This window comes from Artemia franciscana, chromosome 21, assembly GCF_032884065.1.
Source record: "Artemia franciscana chromosome 21, ASM3288406v1, whole genome shotgun sequence".
Lineage (NCBI taxonomy): Eukaryota > Metazoa > Arthropoda > Branchiopoda > Anostraca > Artemiidae > Artemia > Artemia franciscana.
The window spans coordinates 16,559,393-16,577,947 of record NC_088883.1 but is presented as its reverse complement, the minus strand read 5'-3'; the positions used below and the strand labels follow the sequence as shown (position 1 = coordinate 16,577,947).

The following is an 18,555-nucleotide window of genomic DNA, read 5'->3' as shown; positions in this document are numbered from 1 at the left end:
AGCTCTGTTGTCGCAAATAGCAGCATTCGCTAAAAACACCAACCAAAAGCTTGCTACTATAGGAGATTTCAATCTACCTAAGATAGACTGGAATAGGCGATACACCACGGAATCTACCGCGACGAGTAAATTCCTGGACGTTATTAACGAACACTTTCTAGAGCAGCTAATATCTGAGCCAACAAGGATGCGGGGATCTGACACACCAAGTATCCTCGATTTGTTACTGGTAAGCGATGGAGACATGGTATCAGATATTAAGCAGTTGTCACCAATCGGTAAATCGGATCACTCGGTAATTGTGTTTAGCTTGGAAACGGAGGTTTTGAGGACACGTGTGGCACTGAAACGTAACTACTACAAGGGAGATTACGTTGCTATGAGAAGAGAGCTTTCGGATGTCAACTGGATTGAAGAATTCAGTGGGTTGGAGTCGTTAGACACCATTTACACAAGGTTCACTAAGATTGTAGCCTCAATGGAAGAACAATTTATTCCTATGCACAATAAATACACCCGTGTTGCATTACCTAAAGCCAATATTGAACTGATTAAAGCAAAACAAAAAGCATGGAGAGACTACAAAAGTAATCGACAAAGTAACGACCGAGAGAAAACATTCAAGAGGCTCCACAACAGGGTTCGAAAAGCAACAAGAAGAGAAGGAAAGCTTAGAGAACGTAAATTAGCTTTCTCCTTGAAAGAAAACCCAAAAATTTTCTGGAAATACGTGATCAGCAAAAGGAAAAACAAAGGTGGAGTCTCATCTCTTTACGATCCCGTGAAACAAAAGCTGGTACACGACCCCATGGACAAGGCAAATTTTCTCAACAGCCAGTTCTCTTCTGTTTTTACTCAGGAACCTGAGAACGAAAACCACTTTAGCCGCGAGGAACCAATTCAGGGTATAACCGAATTGATAAGACCGATAGAGATCAAACATAGCGATGTTCTAAAAAACTCAGAGAACTTAGCCCAAGCAAGTCCACAGGCCCAGACAATCTACATCCAAAACTGCTCAAAAAACTTGCAACGGTAATAACAGAGCCACTAGTCTACATTTACAGAAAGTCTCTTGAACTCGGTGAGCTTCCCACTATTTGGAAAAAAGCTATTGTCGTCCCAATATACAAAGGTGGGAAACGAGAAGACCCATCAAACTACAGACCGATAAGCCTCACTTGTATTACGTGTAAAGTACTTGAGTCTCTCATTGCAGACCACACCCTAGAACCCTTAAAACGAGAAAACATACTTAGCGAAAAGCAGTTTGGTTTTCTTAAGGAACGATCTGCAGAGATCCAACTGCTTTGTGCCATAGATGATTGGAAGAAAAACATCGACAAGGGGTTCCAGATTGATCTCATATACTTGGATCTCAAGAAAGCCTTTGACAAAGTTCCCCATAAGCGTCTCGTCAAGAAGCTCAGGAAATACGGTCTCTCCTCATCCGGGTCCTCATTCAGTCTTCTTCAATGGATTACGGACTTCTTAACTGGCAGAAAGCAAGTTGTGTGCGTAGAAGGTTGTCTCAGCAATACCGAAGAAGAAGTTCTTAGCGGAGTACCCCAGGGGTCAATTCTCAGCCCCCTTCTGTTTAATCTCTACATCAACGACCTAGTTGAGGGCATCAAATCTGACATCCTTCTCTACGCGGACGACACAAAGCTCTATCGCGTCATCTCGTCATGTGAAGACATTCACCACCTGCAGGCGGATCTCCAACGAATCGATGACTGGATGAAGAAGTGGATCATGGAAATCAATACCCAGAAAAGTCATATCCTCACTCTGGGTCCACAAAACTTTTCGTCCTCATACTTTCTTGGTTCCGATGCACTCACTCTTAGTAGAGAAGAAAGAGACCTAGGCATCTTAGTGGATTCTGAACTGAACTTCAGTAGCCACTATGAAGCTGTCGTCAAGAAGGCTTCCAAAGTTGCTGGTATGATCAGAAGAAACTTCTCGTCCGAGGACGACAAAATGCTTGCTACGCTCTATAAGTCCCTTGTCCGCCCGATTCTTGAGTATGGACATTGTTCTACAAGACTATGCTACAACAAGGACATAGATGCTCTCGAAAATGTTCAGAGGAGGATAACTAAATTCTCTCCCAGGTTACGCTTCCTTCCCTACGAAGAGCGGCTTAGAAAGCTTGAAATCCCAACCCTCGCCTATAGATTCCATCGTGGTGATCTTATTGAAATGTACAAGCTCTGCAATGGAGCCTATGATAACGTACCAGCCCAGAGAATCGTGCAGTTCAATAAAAATCATCTCTGAGGACATCAGTACAAAGTGAGTATGGAACGTTTTTACAAGGACATGGGCCGATGGACTTTCGGTAACCGAGTTGTTCAGCATTGGAAACAACTTACCAGAAAGAGTAATCTGCTCCACAAACCTACGGACATTCAAGAAGGAAGTTGATGAATATTATTCAAGTGACATTTTCTCCTTATGCAAATTTAGAAGAAATGCAAATTAAGATTTTTGTTTTGTAGAGGCTTAATAGCCTGCCATCAAATTTGCGAATATATTTATTTATTTATTTATGAAACTTCATGATTTATAGCTAAGTGTGCAAAATAAAGTTTGGAAGGCTACTCCTGCCCAATTTTCTTTACTGATTTACATGCCTCTGAGGAAAGGAGCTTTAATTAATTAAGTTTATGCAAAACTCATAAAGAAACCTAGTTATCACTCTAGTCTTCTCCTGTAAGGAATGTAGAAATGAAATTGCGGTCCATGACCGTCGTTACCAGTGTTCTTAACAGTCTTAGCAAAAAACAAGACTTCATCACCTTTTTTTTCCTAAGTGGGTGGATCTAGAGGACGGAAGGTGAAGATGCTGTGAATAGTTTGACAAATTTAGGGATCCTGGACCATAGGACTGTATTTCTGTGACAGAATAGTCTCCATAGATTCTTGGCCTCGGAAAATTCTTGCGAAAAAAACCCGCCTAATAGCGAAGGTTGCACCTTCAGACTGTATGGGCAACATTGATTATTTATTAACATTAATTTATAAAAACTTTCCGGAAAAGAAGTTTCTCAAAAAAAAGTAAGGCCCATATTAAACTTAAAATCAGCAGATACAAATACTTATTAAAATTCAAACTATAAACGACAAAAAATCGCTATTAAAGAATAAATGAAGCCCTAAACGAACAGAAATTAAATAAACAATCATAGCAAACAAACATACAAGGTACTAACATAAATGAATAAGTAAATCTTGAATGAGTGAAACTTAAATTGAATATGCAAATCAAGCTTGAAACGAACAAAAATCACTACAAACAAGAGTTTGGGTTTTTCCTCTCTCTCCCACTGTAAAAGTCTAAAACCTACTGCGTCATTGGCGCTTTACTGAAAACTATATGTGTCTTGAACAGTCTTGAAAAGTACAAATAAAATCAAACTGAATATTTCATATATAATCATATCAATTGTGAAAGATAATCAGTTCCAGACTTTATTTTGCTGTAATTTTTATTTTCATTTTCAGACAAATTTTCTTTTCCAGTTATTACGGCATTGATAATGAAAATAAAATTACAGCGAAATAAAATTTTGAACTGATTATCTTGCAACAACTGATATCATTAAAAATCAAACGTTCAGTTTGATTTAGTACCTATTGTATGTTCTTTGCTATGTTCGTTTTCGTTTTTGGGTTTCATTTATTCATTAATAGTAATCTCTTGTCGTTTCTAGTTTGAATTTTAACACGTATTTGTATCTGCTGATCTAAAGTTTAAAATAGTCTTTACTTTTCTTTGAAAACCTGAAAGCATATATATTTGGCCTTTGAACTATTTTGAACAAAATAGCTATCTCAAAATTTCGACGGGATGTTCTTTGGGAAAGTGAGGTAGTGGGCTAAGTGCCCATTGATCACTTTTGACTCTTAACAAATGAACTAAAATTTTCAATTTCTGATCAGATGAACCCCTTCCAAAGTTAGTCCGACCATCCCTTCCAAAAAAACATATATTCTAATAATTGGCAACTTATATAAATTATCATTCTTTCCCTGGAGGCTATGGAGTAATTCTAAACCCCCTAAGTTATAACAATTTGAATTTAGGACTATTTTGTTACTGAATTTAGGCTTGTTACTTTATGATCATTTTTGATTCTTAAAAAGGGAAGAATAAGTTCCGCTTTCCAGTCGAATGAACTTCCTCCAAAGTTTATACGACCACGCCTTCCATAGAAACTTTATATGTTAACGATGGGCTGCTAGTATAACTTACAGCCTTTTCCTCCAGGGCTGAGGGGGGGGGGCTGAAATCCTGAACCATAACTATTTGACATTTGGACGATTTTGAACAAATTGCTAACTCAAAATTTCGATCGACAATATTTAGAAAAAAATAGACATAAAAGGAGGGGGAATCCTACGGTCTGATTACTCTTAACTTTTAAAATGGAGCTAGAACCTTCAATTTAAATCGAATGAGACTTTTCCAAAATTTATACGATTACCCCTTCGATAAAAACATTGTATACGAACAATGGGCAGTTTACATAACTTAGAGTTGTGGGGGCAGTGGGAGGTTTTGTCAACTCCCGAGGAATAATTATTTTAATTACTTCACCTCTTGACTATTTCGGACATAATGGCCATCTCAAAATTTTGATTCGATGCGTTTGGGGAAAAGAGGGCGTGGAAAGGGGAGGGGGGTGATACCCTCCAACCACGTTCGATTCTTAAAAATGGCACTAGAAATTCCCATTTCCAACTAATTGAGCCCCCTCCGAAGTTTATAACACCACCCCTTTGCATATGAAGTGTCCCTGGAAAAAAAATTGGAGCCTTATGGCCTTGGGGTTGGTGGGAGGAGTCTAGTTGTCATCGGATCACTTTTGACGCTTAAAAAGAGAATTCAATTTCTAATCATTTGAGTCCCCTCCGAAGTTTATACGACCATCTTTTCTGTAAAAACTTTCAATCCCCCGGGCAATAAGTTACAACCCTTCCCCCGGTTTTAGGGGGGATATGTGGACACCGGAGTTTTGTCATTTGATCGTTGGAATATTTCATACAAAATGGCTATCTCAAAATTTTGATCGGATACAATTGGGAAAGAGGGTGGGGGAGGGGGAACATGCCCACCGATCACTTTTGAAGACTCTTAAAAAGGTAAATAGAAATTTCAAGTCAAATGAGCCATCTCTCATGTTTATACGATCAACACTTACAAAAAGAACTTATCTGCCCCAGGGGTATAACTTTCAACATTTCCCTGGGTTCTGGGGGGCTGTGTTGACACCTGAGTTTTTGTTATTTGATCTTTAAAATATTTTGAACAAAATGGCTATCTCAAAAGTTTGATAAGATGCATTTGGGGAAAAAGGGGCCTTGGGGGGGAGAAGGGGCTAGTTGCCCTCCGATCACTTTTGACTCTTAAAAAGGGCACTAGAAATTCCGATTTACAATCGAATCAGCCTCCTCCAAAGTTTATACTACCATCCCTTCCATAAAAGCCTTATGTGCCTCCGGGGCATAGTTTACAACGCCTGCCTTCGGGCCCTGAGGGTTGTGTTGACCTCAAATTTTGTTTTATATGATCTTTGAACTATTTTTAACAAAATAGCTATCTCAAAATTTTATTGGACGTATTTCAGGAAAAAGGGGCGTGGGGTAGTGCTAGTTGCCCTCCAATCACTTTTGACACTTAAAAGGGCACTGGTACTTCTGATTTCCAATCAAATGAGCCCCCTCTGATTTATACGACGACCACTTCCATGAAGCGCCTCTGGAGGAAAAAAACGAATAAATAACAAAACACTGGAGCCAAATGGCCTTTACTATAGGTGACGCCATAGCGTTGCCACTGATAACCAAAAATAGTGGCGATTTTAGGCCTAGACAGGGAGTAGCTCCCCACCACTCCCCTATGTTTTTTGGGTATTCAATTCCTTTCATTTTATATTTTTACACTTTTATTAAGGTATTTAATTAGCTAAAAAATTATTTTACCTTGCCCTCCCCCACTTTATGAGGCCTAAAACCATTACTGACCCCAAAACATGATGGATTTTAAAATTGATAGTCCCACCGAAAGAGGGACTAAGGTGAGATCTTTACACATATTTTTTTAATATAAATTGAAAAAAAAAAATAATTCGTAAGATGGATAAAGCTGAATCGTTTTCGTTTTAAGTTAAAACATCAAAGCTATAAAACAGTAGAAAATAACATTCCTAAACTTGCAAAGGGAACATAAAACTTATTGCAGAGATAGGGTAATATAGCAGAAGTCTATTAACATTGGGGAATTAAGGAACGGCATCTATGTTTCTGAGATCCAAAATTCAAAAGTAAGGAAGCCAAATGCAAAGAGGGCGAGAAGGTGTTCCGCCTAGAGTTTTTCACTCAGTTGAATAATAATGTGCAACTAACAAATGACCTTGAAACCAGTTTTTCTACAAGTTAATACAAAACATGATATTTAAAGGAATTGTTGTTGTATTTTCTCACGCAAGAATAAATCTCCCAACAATATATAAATTGCTTCTATTTCCACACTGGCCTCTAGAAAAACATCTTTTGTATGTATCTCTGTATATTTGTCGTAGCTACTAGAGGATGAACATAATCCTTTGATACACATGATAATTTATTTTTGTTGGGTCACAAAATCCAAGGAAGTGCCTGAAATTTTTTCCCAAAAATGAGTTACATTCCTCCTAAGAGTCTACCCAGTCCACTCGCATCTGCAAGGCTTTGTATTTGCAATATGCCTCGTTTGTTTCATAAAAAAGGGGAGAACGGCACTGGTTGACACAACTTAAAACAAATCAGAACCTCTAGCTCACAGAGGAATAACATAATTTTGTGTATTTAAAAGCTGGACAGAAGCTTGTGAACTAACATTAACACTCGTTTTAGGCCTTTTTTACTCTTGCTTATTTACGTTTGCCTCATTTCGTTGGAATAATTTCAATATAAGATTTATGGGGTTACTTACTAAAAAGGTTGGACGACGTGCAATCAATCTTATTTCAATCTACTGAAAGGTTTGGCCAGGTGAAACTTCTTCATTGAGTGTCCATTTTTTTACAAATTATAAGATAGTTTGTAAAATGAAAATTAGAAAAGAAAACATTATCTTTTCTGTGAAAACGTCAGCTTATCGTTCACACGTATAGACTTTTAAAACACTGGGAGAAAACGCTACATCTGTCTTATGTTTAGTGGTCTAATTTTGATTAACCTGGATTGCTGAGGCCCGAATAAACTAAATAAATTTTAATTTTCCTTATGCTTTCCTTCCAAAAAAGTAACAAAATTTTTCGTACAAGATACAAAATATGTTTATGACGATTCAGATAGTTTGTTTTATTCAATCTACTCTAAGTTAATTCAGTACTAGTAATTTGTTAGCTTTGGACGATTCATCCTCAGAAAAAAAAAACAAAAAAAAACACTTAATTCCTCAATGCCTAAAGGGGATTCAATAAAAGCCCCTAAGTATGCAGAAAAAACCTGAATTTGGCTCATCCTGAAGCAACCAAAATTATGCCACATCAGCTAAACACAGCAGTTTCTATCGATGTTTTATTCGAAGTTGTAAAAGAACCGTTCCCGAGATAGCTACGCAACCATAAGGTCGCTCATCAAATTCAAACTATAGGAGTAACGCATACTCTCACTAGTTTTGTGCAGTATGATACATTTAATCTGCAGGATTTTTTGACAATTTGACATATTAGGAATGTGCCAACCTTTCACTTCAGGAATTATGCTACCATAGTAAGTGACGTCACAATGACTACGCGGATTGAACGGTTGTGGTATCTTTTAAATTTTATTCAACACGGTCCAACAGACTAGCAGAAAAACAAGGGTGAATCCTTCATTACTTACAATTTAAAAGCGAGCTTGTGGTTTTGTTTCCAATTGTTATGCACGTATTAATAGTTATTATAATTACCATGTTCAGCAATCATGGTGAGCTGTAGTGGGTTAAAACGAAAATAGTAAAAAAGGGGGAGCCAAATGCTTACAAGTTTTAAAGGTCGGAATAACTATAGTAAATTATAGTAGAAACAGGTGAAGAATGGGAGGTTTAGCCTAAGGCCAAACCGAGACCGAGGCCTGTCAAAGTGAAAAAGACCTAGGAAAGACCTTTAAAACTTATATCCGTTCTCGTGTATATTATGAAAATGTTAAGATGAGCCATTTGAACTTGGGGATGAAAAGGTCAAAAGGTAAATCGAATTCAACTGAGATCATTGAGAATACTCACTTGTTGACGAGAGAAGATGGTATTCGCTCACAGCATGCAGAAGAAGGCGGTCAAAACTGCTCGGGATTTCCAACGTGATAACACCGCGGGGATTATTCGTGAAAAAATCCGAGATTTCCTCTTCCAAATAAAAAAGTACCCCCTGAAAATAAATTCGAATAAACGCATTTACCTTACTTTGTAATATTCTAAAGGGGTAGATAATGTAAAGGGGAAAAAATTCGTAGGAATTAGGGTGAAAATAGATGATGTGATCAAATTACTTTCGCATAACAAAAGAAAAGAAAGAACCTAAAAGAAAGAACAGTATAAAATTCACCAACGCAAAAGATAGGATGCTTTTTGAGTGGTGTAGGGAGGGGAGATTTCAACAGCGGAGCCAACATTTCTTCCTAAATGGTAGTCTACATAATATATTGTCCGTGAATTACATGGTAAAAATTGAAATTCGTGGGAGGGAGTAAAAAGCGAAATTTTGAACAGCTTAGGATGAAGGACAATTTAGGATGAAGGCGGCTATGTTGCCTTGCTATTTGACCATAAATACACCGCTGCTTAGCACTTCTGATGGCTTGGTGCTTCAATGAGGTGCTAGTAGTAGTAGTAATTCATTGCCATCAACAAACTAATAAAAAAAAATCCAATCAATTAGCACTATTCCCACTAAGTCTTGGCACTAAGCTAGTGGCGAACGCCTGTCCATGTCTTTGAGAAAACAACCAAAAAATTTCATTAACATTGCTGCAGCAAGAAATGGTGTAAAATTTTTTGCAGCCAAAATTATTACTTCATCTATTCTGTCGCATGATGTATTCCTTGTTTTGTGATTTCTACTTTTAAGACGCAATTTCGAAAAAAAAACTGCTGATAGTGCATGGGCAGAAGTTGTTTCTGTTTTGAATTACTGCTACAACTACCACTAACAGCTTACTGCAACTCTAAGCCCCCCGAGGCCAACACAGCCACGAACGCTTCTCCTCCATCCCAATCTATTCAAAGCTTCACTCTTTGATCTCCCATAACGTTCCTATTTCCTTAAAATCGTTTCATAAGAACACTTCCCAAACCCATTTGGGGACAACCTGTTTTTCGTTTGGCCTCAGATGGATGGCCAACAAGCGCGATCTTGACAACCTCTCACAACTCTTCAGAGAAATTTCTGAGCTTTCTTTCATTATAGCCCTATAAAGTGGCATCGAACTAATTTTTATGCAGCCTAATGTTGAGTATACAGTCAGTCAAACCAGTACCTGAACTATCCTCAGACGATTCACCTACGAAACATATAACAAATCTTCCTCAGCCTTTAGAAGCACTTATGTTACAGTGACATACTTGACCACTGTCATTACTGTAGCTTCTGATATTCTAATCTTAGTTCGTAGGCGTATGAAAAAAAACTTATGCATAGGCTATTCCACTTTTCACAACTTGACTGCATCCGCCATCTTCACTATTAATACGACCGAGAAAAGTGAAGATATCTACTCGAACGTTTTCCACGGTGCCTAACATTACTCCTTCGCGCTAATCTAAAATTTCATTCATATAGCTAAAATTCTGTGTCAAGGTCACCCAAATGATCTGCATAATCCAAGTCTAGGAAAGTGCTACCTTCTCAAATAATACCATGTTCTTTCATGGCCTCTCCCGCGCTCCTTAGGATAAAGCCCATCAAAATAATCCATATAAGCGGGGTCAGGACAAAACCCATCGTAACCTCCTGATTCCGAAACGAGCCAGCGAACAGCCTGACAACCTACAACAACCGCAGCAATATTATTCTTGCACACAGCCCTAATCACCTTTATGTACTAATCTGGTACATCATGCAAGGATTGGACGTTCACTAAAGCTTTTTTATCAGTTGCACAAAATGCCTGTTCAAAATCTATAAAACTGAGGACAACAGGGGTCTGTTGTTTCAGACACTTTTCAATTAATAATTTAAGAAGAAAAATTTGGTTGACGCAACCTTTCCCCTTCCTATATCTCCCCCGCTGTTCTTCTCTTAAGACTTTATTTGCAGAATCCCTAGTTTGATAAGTATCACCATGCTAAGTTAATTGCTTCCTACAGCAATCAAGCTAACGACTCTGTAGTTTCCCCACTTACTCTTATCACCTTTCTTACAAAGCGTTTAATTGTACTTTTTTCTAAAATAACTAGGCAATTCCCCCTTTTCCGAAATCATCTTCACAATCTTGAATAATTTGTCTCTAACTTTACAACTAACATATTTTCAGAAACATTTACAACGCTATCAGCACTCGAGGCCTTATTATTTTTTAGTCGCTCCAGTGCTGTCTCTAACTCCTCCGCATACAATAAATCTTCCTTCACTGCCAAATTCTCAAAAAAAATTTCGTTCTTTTTTTAATATCATTTCATACAATTTTGACATGATTTAAGATATTGTCAAAATTTATTGCCCACCTCCCTTTCACACTCCTTATCATTAACTGAGGCCCCGTTGTTATTTTTAACTGGGAACAGTCCAGAATAACTATTTTTTTCAATTTCATACTGTTACACTGAACTTTTCTGGCTAGCTAAGACGACTTGGAGTTCACAATCTCCCATTTATGGCTACCAAATGAAAAATTATTGGTTTTTCGACACTTCTGTTCCTTGATGACCACAGAAAGTTTCACACATAAAGACGTTCTATACGCGAGCCTAGTCAGCCGTTTAGCACACCCTTTGAGACTTGAATAAGGATATTAGCAACTGTAACTTATAATTAAGTCCCTATTCCAGGAAGAAAAAACAACCTCTCATAATTCAAACCTGTCCTAGGACTAGCAGTTGGAGTTAGGGACAGGTCTCAAACCGAGCTTAGGTGGGCGCCCGAACTACCAAACTTCAGCATTCAGATTTTTTTGCGCTATATATTTCTAAGAATTTTAAGCAACAAATATCTGTGGTGATTATTTACGTTCATCCAAAGGAACACAAAATTCTTGCTAGGAAGTGTCAGCAACAATGAGATGACGGAAATATACCTAAAATATAAGAAAATATATTTGGCCTATTCGAAAATGTGAAAATATTTACGAACGTTTTAAAACTTGAGCCATCAAACTATTGGAGTCATGCCCCTGAATTAATTATTAAATGCCAACATAATACCTTTGAGTAAACAAAAATATGATAATTTGTTTTGAAGGGGAGTGACTAGGGGGGGGGGGTAACTAGTCAAAACACCAATAGACAGGAGAACATTTAAAAAGTCAAAAGAGCAAGTTCAGACTATCCTTACCCCCCCCCCCCCCTACATGTCTGAGAATTAGTGAGCCGTTAACCAAGTGAGCTTTCAACCATTATAAATCAGCCTTCTTATCTTACCAAGGGAAGTTTTTTCCTTTTCAAAACAGTTTTCAATTTCCCACTTAATCTGTCAAACGCTTCCATAGACGTGTAGCCAGGATGTAAAAGTCTCTTATCTTCAAATTCGAATTTAGTTTGATAGCTTTCTTCTTGATGGATTGTGCTAGGTTGGTCTAAACCATCCACCCACAATGACTGTGAAGCTAAGATTTCATCTTGCTCTTCTTCGGAACAGGCTAAGAACACATTCCAGGCCTAATAAAAATTTAGTAATAAATAATTATATTTTCACGAGTACATTCGCCATATATAAAAGCTTCATATTTTTTGCAGTTTCAAAGCTTTGAAATGGCCTTTTCGGAATAAAAACGCAATTAATAACCTAACTGGAAAAAGTCAAATTTTCTAATTTCTTTATTCAATAGTCACTCTTACTCTTCCTAAATATTTACTTTAAGTCTTTGCTGAAATATATGTAGATCAAAGGGAATCAATCAGGTGAGGGAGGCGGAAAAAACCCTCATTTTCTGGATAGTTTCTGCTCGTTTTTGTTTTAATGTCGCTCTTTACTTTTAACAGATTAAACATGCTTTTTTAAGCGGATAAGGTACCTTAACAGAACACCCGATCTAGTCCAATATAAACTTTCTTAGTTTGTTTGGTCAAAGTATTCAGAAATGATTGCCATAAATTGTAGTGCTTGGATAAGAGTTCCAAATAAACAACAGAAAACTAAAATCCTACACATACTTACCCGGAAATCTTAAGAAAAACACTCAACTTCTCCCGTATTGTGCCGAAAATAGAGATATTCCGTTTTATCGAAACCTATCATCAGGAAGTGTAATTTTTTTTTCTTTAATTAAACAGAACAGAATTTTCTTTTTAAGTTTAGGCAAGAATTAGTTCCTAGAAATGTTTTAACATATTTGCTAAAAAAAACACTAAAAATCAGCCAAAAGAAAACACGATTTGGGCAATTTCGGAGTCCCCTGTGGTGCTATCTGCTTTGATTGACATACCTGCCAACAAAAGGGGCACAAAATTCCATTGTCTTTTCAATCAAATTTCATTGTCAAGCCACAGATTCTCAATAGTTCTCGACGATGGCTAGTCCCTTGGGAGCATTCGCTAATAACCCCTTTTTCTTTGTCACGGCCAGTCAACACTGAGGCTCGCAAAATTCAGGTACCGTATCTTCTTAACTTAATTTTCTTTCGTGTTTAATATAATATTCGGGATATTTTGCGGAGCTTTCATCTAGAAAATTAACTTTTATATATTTCAATGTTTTTCATTGAAGCAATTATTCTGACAGTCAGTCTCGTATCATGTTTTGCCACAACGGTAGCCCGGGCCAAAAAGGCAAGAAAGGGGCCTTGTTACCCTTCAATCATTCCAAACTCACAACAAGGATATTATAACTAGCAATTCTGTTCGAAAAAGCACTCTTGCAATATTTTTCTAACAACTTTTTCCTAAAGCTTATCAATTACTCCCTGGGCCTAGATTATTGCATTCGGATCTTAAAATTGTTCCAAATAAAATATGCGTGTGCTCCAGATTCCAACAAGGTATAACATTCTTACATTTTTTAATGTTATGCACTGATACACTTTTTCAACTGAATTTAGTCATTTTCAGAAGGTGGGGTCCTTTTCCCCCTAAATACCTTTTTAAAGAAATTAAGATATTCCTGACCAGAATATCCTTAAGATTCTGAATTTAACAAAACATAATAAGTCTTTCCTTTTTCAAAGTTTTATTTATCACTCCTCTTATGTTGCATAGAATAAATGATATACACTTCATAGCTCTGGGCCCTTAACCCGACATGGGTCACGCTCCGCGTTGTCAACTGCACACCTTTATGTCAAAAGGACACATTCTTGTGTGCCGGGACACAATGACAAAAAAGGGCAAAAAAGTGACATATTTTAGAAATTTGGGACATAAAAGGGCAAAGAAGGACATATTTTGTAAATTTATGACATAAAACGAAACATTTCCCAACTTGACACTATATATATTTTTGTAAAAAAAATGTCACTTTTCACCAAAGTAATGCTTTTCGGTATTTTTAAGCATCCAGGTTTTGTCAGAAATATAGTAGGTAAATGATTTTCCGCAAAGTAAGCGATTTATTTGCTTATACGAGTTTCCTGCTTTCACACTAAAGTCATTTTGTGTGAATGTTTTACAAGGATTTTTTTTCGTTCTCATTATACTTGATGTTAACAAGCCACTTTGAAACAGGCTAACAAAGTGTCATTTGGTCAATAATACAAATGGCAAGAAAAATAACCCCTAGTATTGAGATGTCAAGATTGACGTATTTCAGCTACAAAACACCACATTTTTTTACGTTCAAGGGACGCATTCACTGACCAAAAAGTTGGCAACCCTGATCACACTAACTTCAGAGACACATTTTTATACTTCGACCTTTCTGATAAAAATGGCTATCCTGAAAATTTGTCATAACACCATACACGGCTTTGATGGGCCCTAGAGACAAAATGTGACATAGAAGCCCTTGTTACTCTTCTGTCCCGTTTGGCTCTTAAATTGGGCACTAGAACTCATGATTTCTGTCCGAATGGCTTCCTAAGCAACAGCTTCGAATGCTTTGAGCTGGGGTTACTTTTGATACTCTTATTGCAAACTTCTAGAACAGGCAACACCCAAAAAAACGTGGCTAGGGCTGTTAACCACTATTAGAATAATCAGTGGCCTAAAATAGGTACCCTTGGGAATACCACAGTAAATAGGCAAGAGATAAGAATAAACATTTTGCATTTGTTCACTTGCTTCCTATCAGAAAAGAGGGACGCTACACTTTTTACCAGAATGTCAACATTTTGGAAATAATTCAGGAATGTTGCAATTAAGATGTTGCGGCTAAACTAAATCAAAACCTTTGTGCAAGTCCACAGAAATAAGATTAAAAGAACCATTAGGTTTTTCAAGGTTTCTCAGAATTGTACGGATTAAATGAACAAGACAGCGAGTTGTTGAAACTTTCAATAGGCTGCCGACTTCCAGGAATTATACCAGTATAAACCTCACTTTTAGATTTTCACATAAAAAACACATTTTCCATCAACTGTGTGAAGTGAGGGGGCCTGATAAATTTAGGCTAAAGTGTCAACATATGAATGCTAGTTAATTATGCTCTTGATACTTCATAAACTAAACTTCAGCATAAACAGAACAGCTTTTAGAAGGGCAGCAGCCTCACTTATCGCAACCCCCCGACAGTTCGGTACAACAAACTAGTAGATATGAGGGCCTTAAGCGGTTCACCTAGTAACTTCTATTAGTTCGTTATCAGAAACTGTTTCATATAAGGAGACATTAGGGGGGTTTACGCTAAAATTTGATCATGTTATAGATGCTAATTATTCTCTTCAAAAAACCATACGTTAGATCCGGAATTAAAAAGTATGAATTAATAGTTTTACGTTAAAGCGTCAACATATAACAAATTTTATTTGTACTCTCAGCAAATAATTAGCTAAACCTTTGCGATAAAAGCGGTGCGTTTATGAAGCAGCACTAATCTATATATATGACGATCCCTGTCTGGTTTAAGTTTTAACGTAGCTCTTTTTAATAGCTCTCCGTATAACACAATGGAGTTCGTCCAGAATGATACAGACTCTATCTGCTGACATGTGCCTCTGGATACGGGGTTTCCTCAAACTAAACACTCCGATCGGGTGGAGCCCGCCCGAGGGTTCTTAGTATCTAAGTTTAATCTAGATCTAATCAAATTCCAGGCCTAGAGTCAGTTGGGCGAGCAACCCTCCCCCTGATAGAAATTGTAACGAAAAGTGACACAATAGCCGCGGATCCGGACTTCCTTTTAAGATCTTGACCACCGCGCGTCAAGGGACATGCTTACGACATCAAAAAGACTGACATACTAAATCTTTGGGACCAAAGGGGGCTTCGGATAGCCATGTGGAATGTTGTGACTTTCAATGCACCCGCATCAAAGAACCTACTCTTCGTAGAGCTTCATAAGAATAAAGCGGCGATTGCTGGTCTCACGGAAACCCGTCTCACCGGAAGTGGAGAAGAGAAAATATATAACAATCACTCGTTGCTCTGGTCTGGAGGAACTACGAGAAGGAATAGCGTCGGCTATCCGCTAAATAGCCTCGCAAGAAAGGCATTACTCTTGTACGAAGCTGTATCAGACAGACTAATAAAGGCCCGTTTTTCACACAAACATGGTAAAATGATTCTTGTCGTATGCTATACCCTGACCAACGATTCCAACGACACAATCAAGGAGAAGTTCTACTGTACTTCTTGGTGCCTTCAACGCAACAGTGCGTGATGATAAAAGTGTATGTATGTGGCACAATTGGCCCTGTTTCTCCCGACCCACTAAACGACAATGGCCTTCGCCTACTTGAACTATGATGATTCCATGACCTTGTCATCGCAAACATCTACTTTCAAAACAAAAACCATCCACTAGCACACTTGGTTTAGTAATGACGGCTGCACAAAGAAAATGATTGACTACGTCAGTATGTCGAAACGCTGAATATCATCGCTGAAGATCTGCAGAACTTACAGATCAGCAGAGCTCTAAAACACAGACCACAGACTTGTGTCTACTGAAGTCCATCTCCATCTTCATGCACAACGATCAGAAAGAAGGCCAGTTACTACATATATTGGTAAACTCCAGGAGCCAAACACTCGCCAAAAACATAGTTTTGAGGTATCAAATCGCTTCGAGCTCCTTGGCACACTTAGCAGCAGTGAAGACGCCTGGGAGTATTTTAAATCGCACACGAGCGAAGCAGCACAATTGGTGCTTGGCAGGAGAGGTTTTCCAAAGAAATCTTGGCAAACAAAAAAAAAAAAAAAAAAAAAGAACGCTGGAGGTTAAAGAGCAAAGACGGAGGACAAGACTCCTTGGGGACATGGTCACTTATCGGAGACTTAAAGGAGTACCAAAGTCTCATTTATTGAGACCAAACTCAGTTTGTTCCAAGGAAAGCTGATGAAATTGAATGAACTGATGATTTTGATGAAATTGAATGAAATTGAAATATTCTGGTCCGATAATGCTCTCCACAGTTTGGCAAACTGAGATAATTCCTGAAGATTGGCGGAAAGGTGTCATCATCCTCTTATGGAAAAGGAAAGGCTCTAGAAATGACTATTACGTGGGATAACTCTGCTGTCAGTCCAAAGACAACTTTTCTCAATGGTCCTGCTGGCCCGTTGTCGGAACATAGTTCGTGGAATTCGGCGACCGGAGCAAGCTGCTTTTATGTTGGACCTTTCCACCATAGAGCAGATTTTCACAATTAGACGTACAATAAAACTTCCGTACAATAATGACTTCCGTGCTGCGTTCGAATCAGTGGACAGAGAAGCACTTTGGAAGATTTTAGCATCGACTGGCCACTCCAAGAAATACTGGAGACTCTTCAAAGCTTGACACCATGGCACAGAGAACTATGTTCAAGTCAATGGCCGGCACAGCTTATTCTTTCAAATCACGACAGGGGTGCGTCAAGGATTTGCAATGGCCCCAGTGCTCTTCAATGTCATCATAGACAACGTTATGACAAAGATGACTTCACGTCTGAACTTTGGACTCAAGTTTGGGATCGCGTCCCATAAACTTTATGGGTGAAAGTGGGAGCAGTAGACCAAGCAGGAACTGGGAATTTCAATTTAACACTGGAATTTCTTGTTTGAGTTCGTTTTTTTTTTACTTCTCCTTCTTTCCTTACGGTTACAGGCTTTATGGTTGTCACTATTGACCCCTTTGTTTTTCCTGACGTGAATCAGTGGGTGATTGGAATGGAATGTGACATTCTTAATCCAATGAACAAAGTAATACACTTCTACCACTAGACACCTAAAAATCAAATTGAAAATTTTAACGGCCTTTTAATCTCTTATTCGTAATGGCAGTTTCAAATACTGTGGCACATAGAGGGATTTCAATTATTTGAAACCCTCCAATTACGGTTTCGACCTCCTTCTGTTTAGAATAGACAGATGGTAAAAAACCTGAAGTATTTGACCTATAGACTAAAATTTCAACTTTTCACTGATAAAGTAAAGTATTACTACTAGATATAATGGATCTACCTGAAGTAAACTATTTGTAAGTAAATTTTGTATATGTGCATTTTTATGTACAGTTTTTTGTGATCATGTACCCCCCCCCCACCACCAGGAAATCTTGAAAATATAAGCCTGAACATACACTTTTGAAGAATTAGCCCTCTTCTCTAAAGGTTTAGGTGTTCCAACCCCAAAGCCCCCATCCATCTATGTGAGTATAGGCAATATTATGGTTTGTAAACAATTACTACTACTTTTAATACTTGCTTCTTCATTGTTTTTTAGTCATCCCAAAGACGTCGCAATACCCCAAGATAAATTCTCTTTCTGTCAGCATATAAAGTGATTAGATTAATATTATTCAGCAAGGAACTACTTCTCTACAGAAGAATAAGAATAACTGAATTTCCCTTTGTCTGTAAAGGGAGTAAAAGGCTGACAGCCTAAGAGGGTAGCATAAGTATTATGAGAAACAAAACTTACCTCCATTTTAGCCGGATCCTGAAGTAGAAGAGCAAAGACGGACTGGGAATTAGGTATAATATCTTGAGTGGTGAGCTCATCACCTTCTTCACGTAGGGCAAGCAGGGAATGGACTAAAAAAGGAAAACATCACCTGTTTACTCTCATTTGCAAAGAGGAATTAAGACACTATAAAAAGCAACATCTATACTGCCTATGTAGCCTACACAGTATGCATATTGAACATCTTTTAAGAAGTTGTCCAAGAAAAAGTTGAAAAGAGGAAGGTAGTAATGTCTTATTCAATGGTGAAAAAGCAAATTAGAACATTGAAACAAAATATATACGAAGAAATTTATTAGAAGAAATTGATCAAACAGTAGCACTAAAAA

General features: G+C 37.8%; 1 protein-coding gene across 1 annotated transcript in view; it reads right to left on the bottom strand.

Annotated features, from left to right (window-relative positions):
* The window catches only part of LOC136040883 (R3H domain-containing protein 4-like), a 33,902-nt gene that overhangs the window by 4,850 nt on the left and 10,497 nt on the right, over positions 1–18,555 (bottom strand). The window contains exons 3-5 of the mRNA XM_065725290.1: positions 18,185–18,297; positions 11,612–11,848; positions 8,264–8,405 (exon numbers count right to left, since the gene is read on the bottom strand). Of these exons, the coding sequence (XP_065581362.1) occupies positions 8,264–8,405; positions 11,612–11,848; positions 18,185–18,297 (492 nt within the window). The remainder of the gene's footprint in view (positions 1–8,263; positions 8,406–11,611; positions 11,849–18,184; positions 18,298–18,555) is intronic.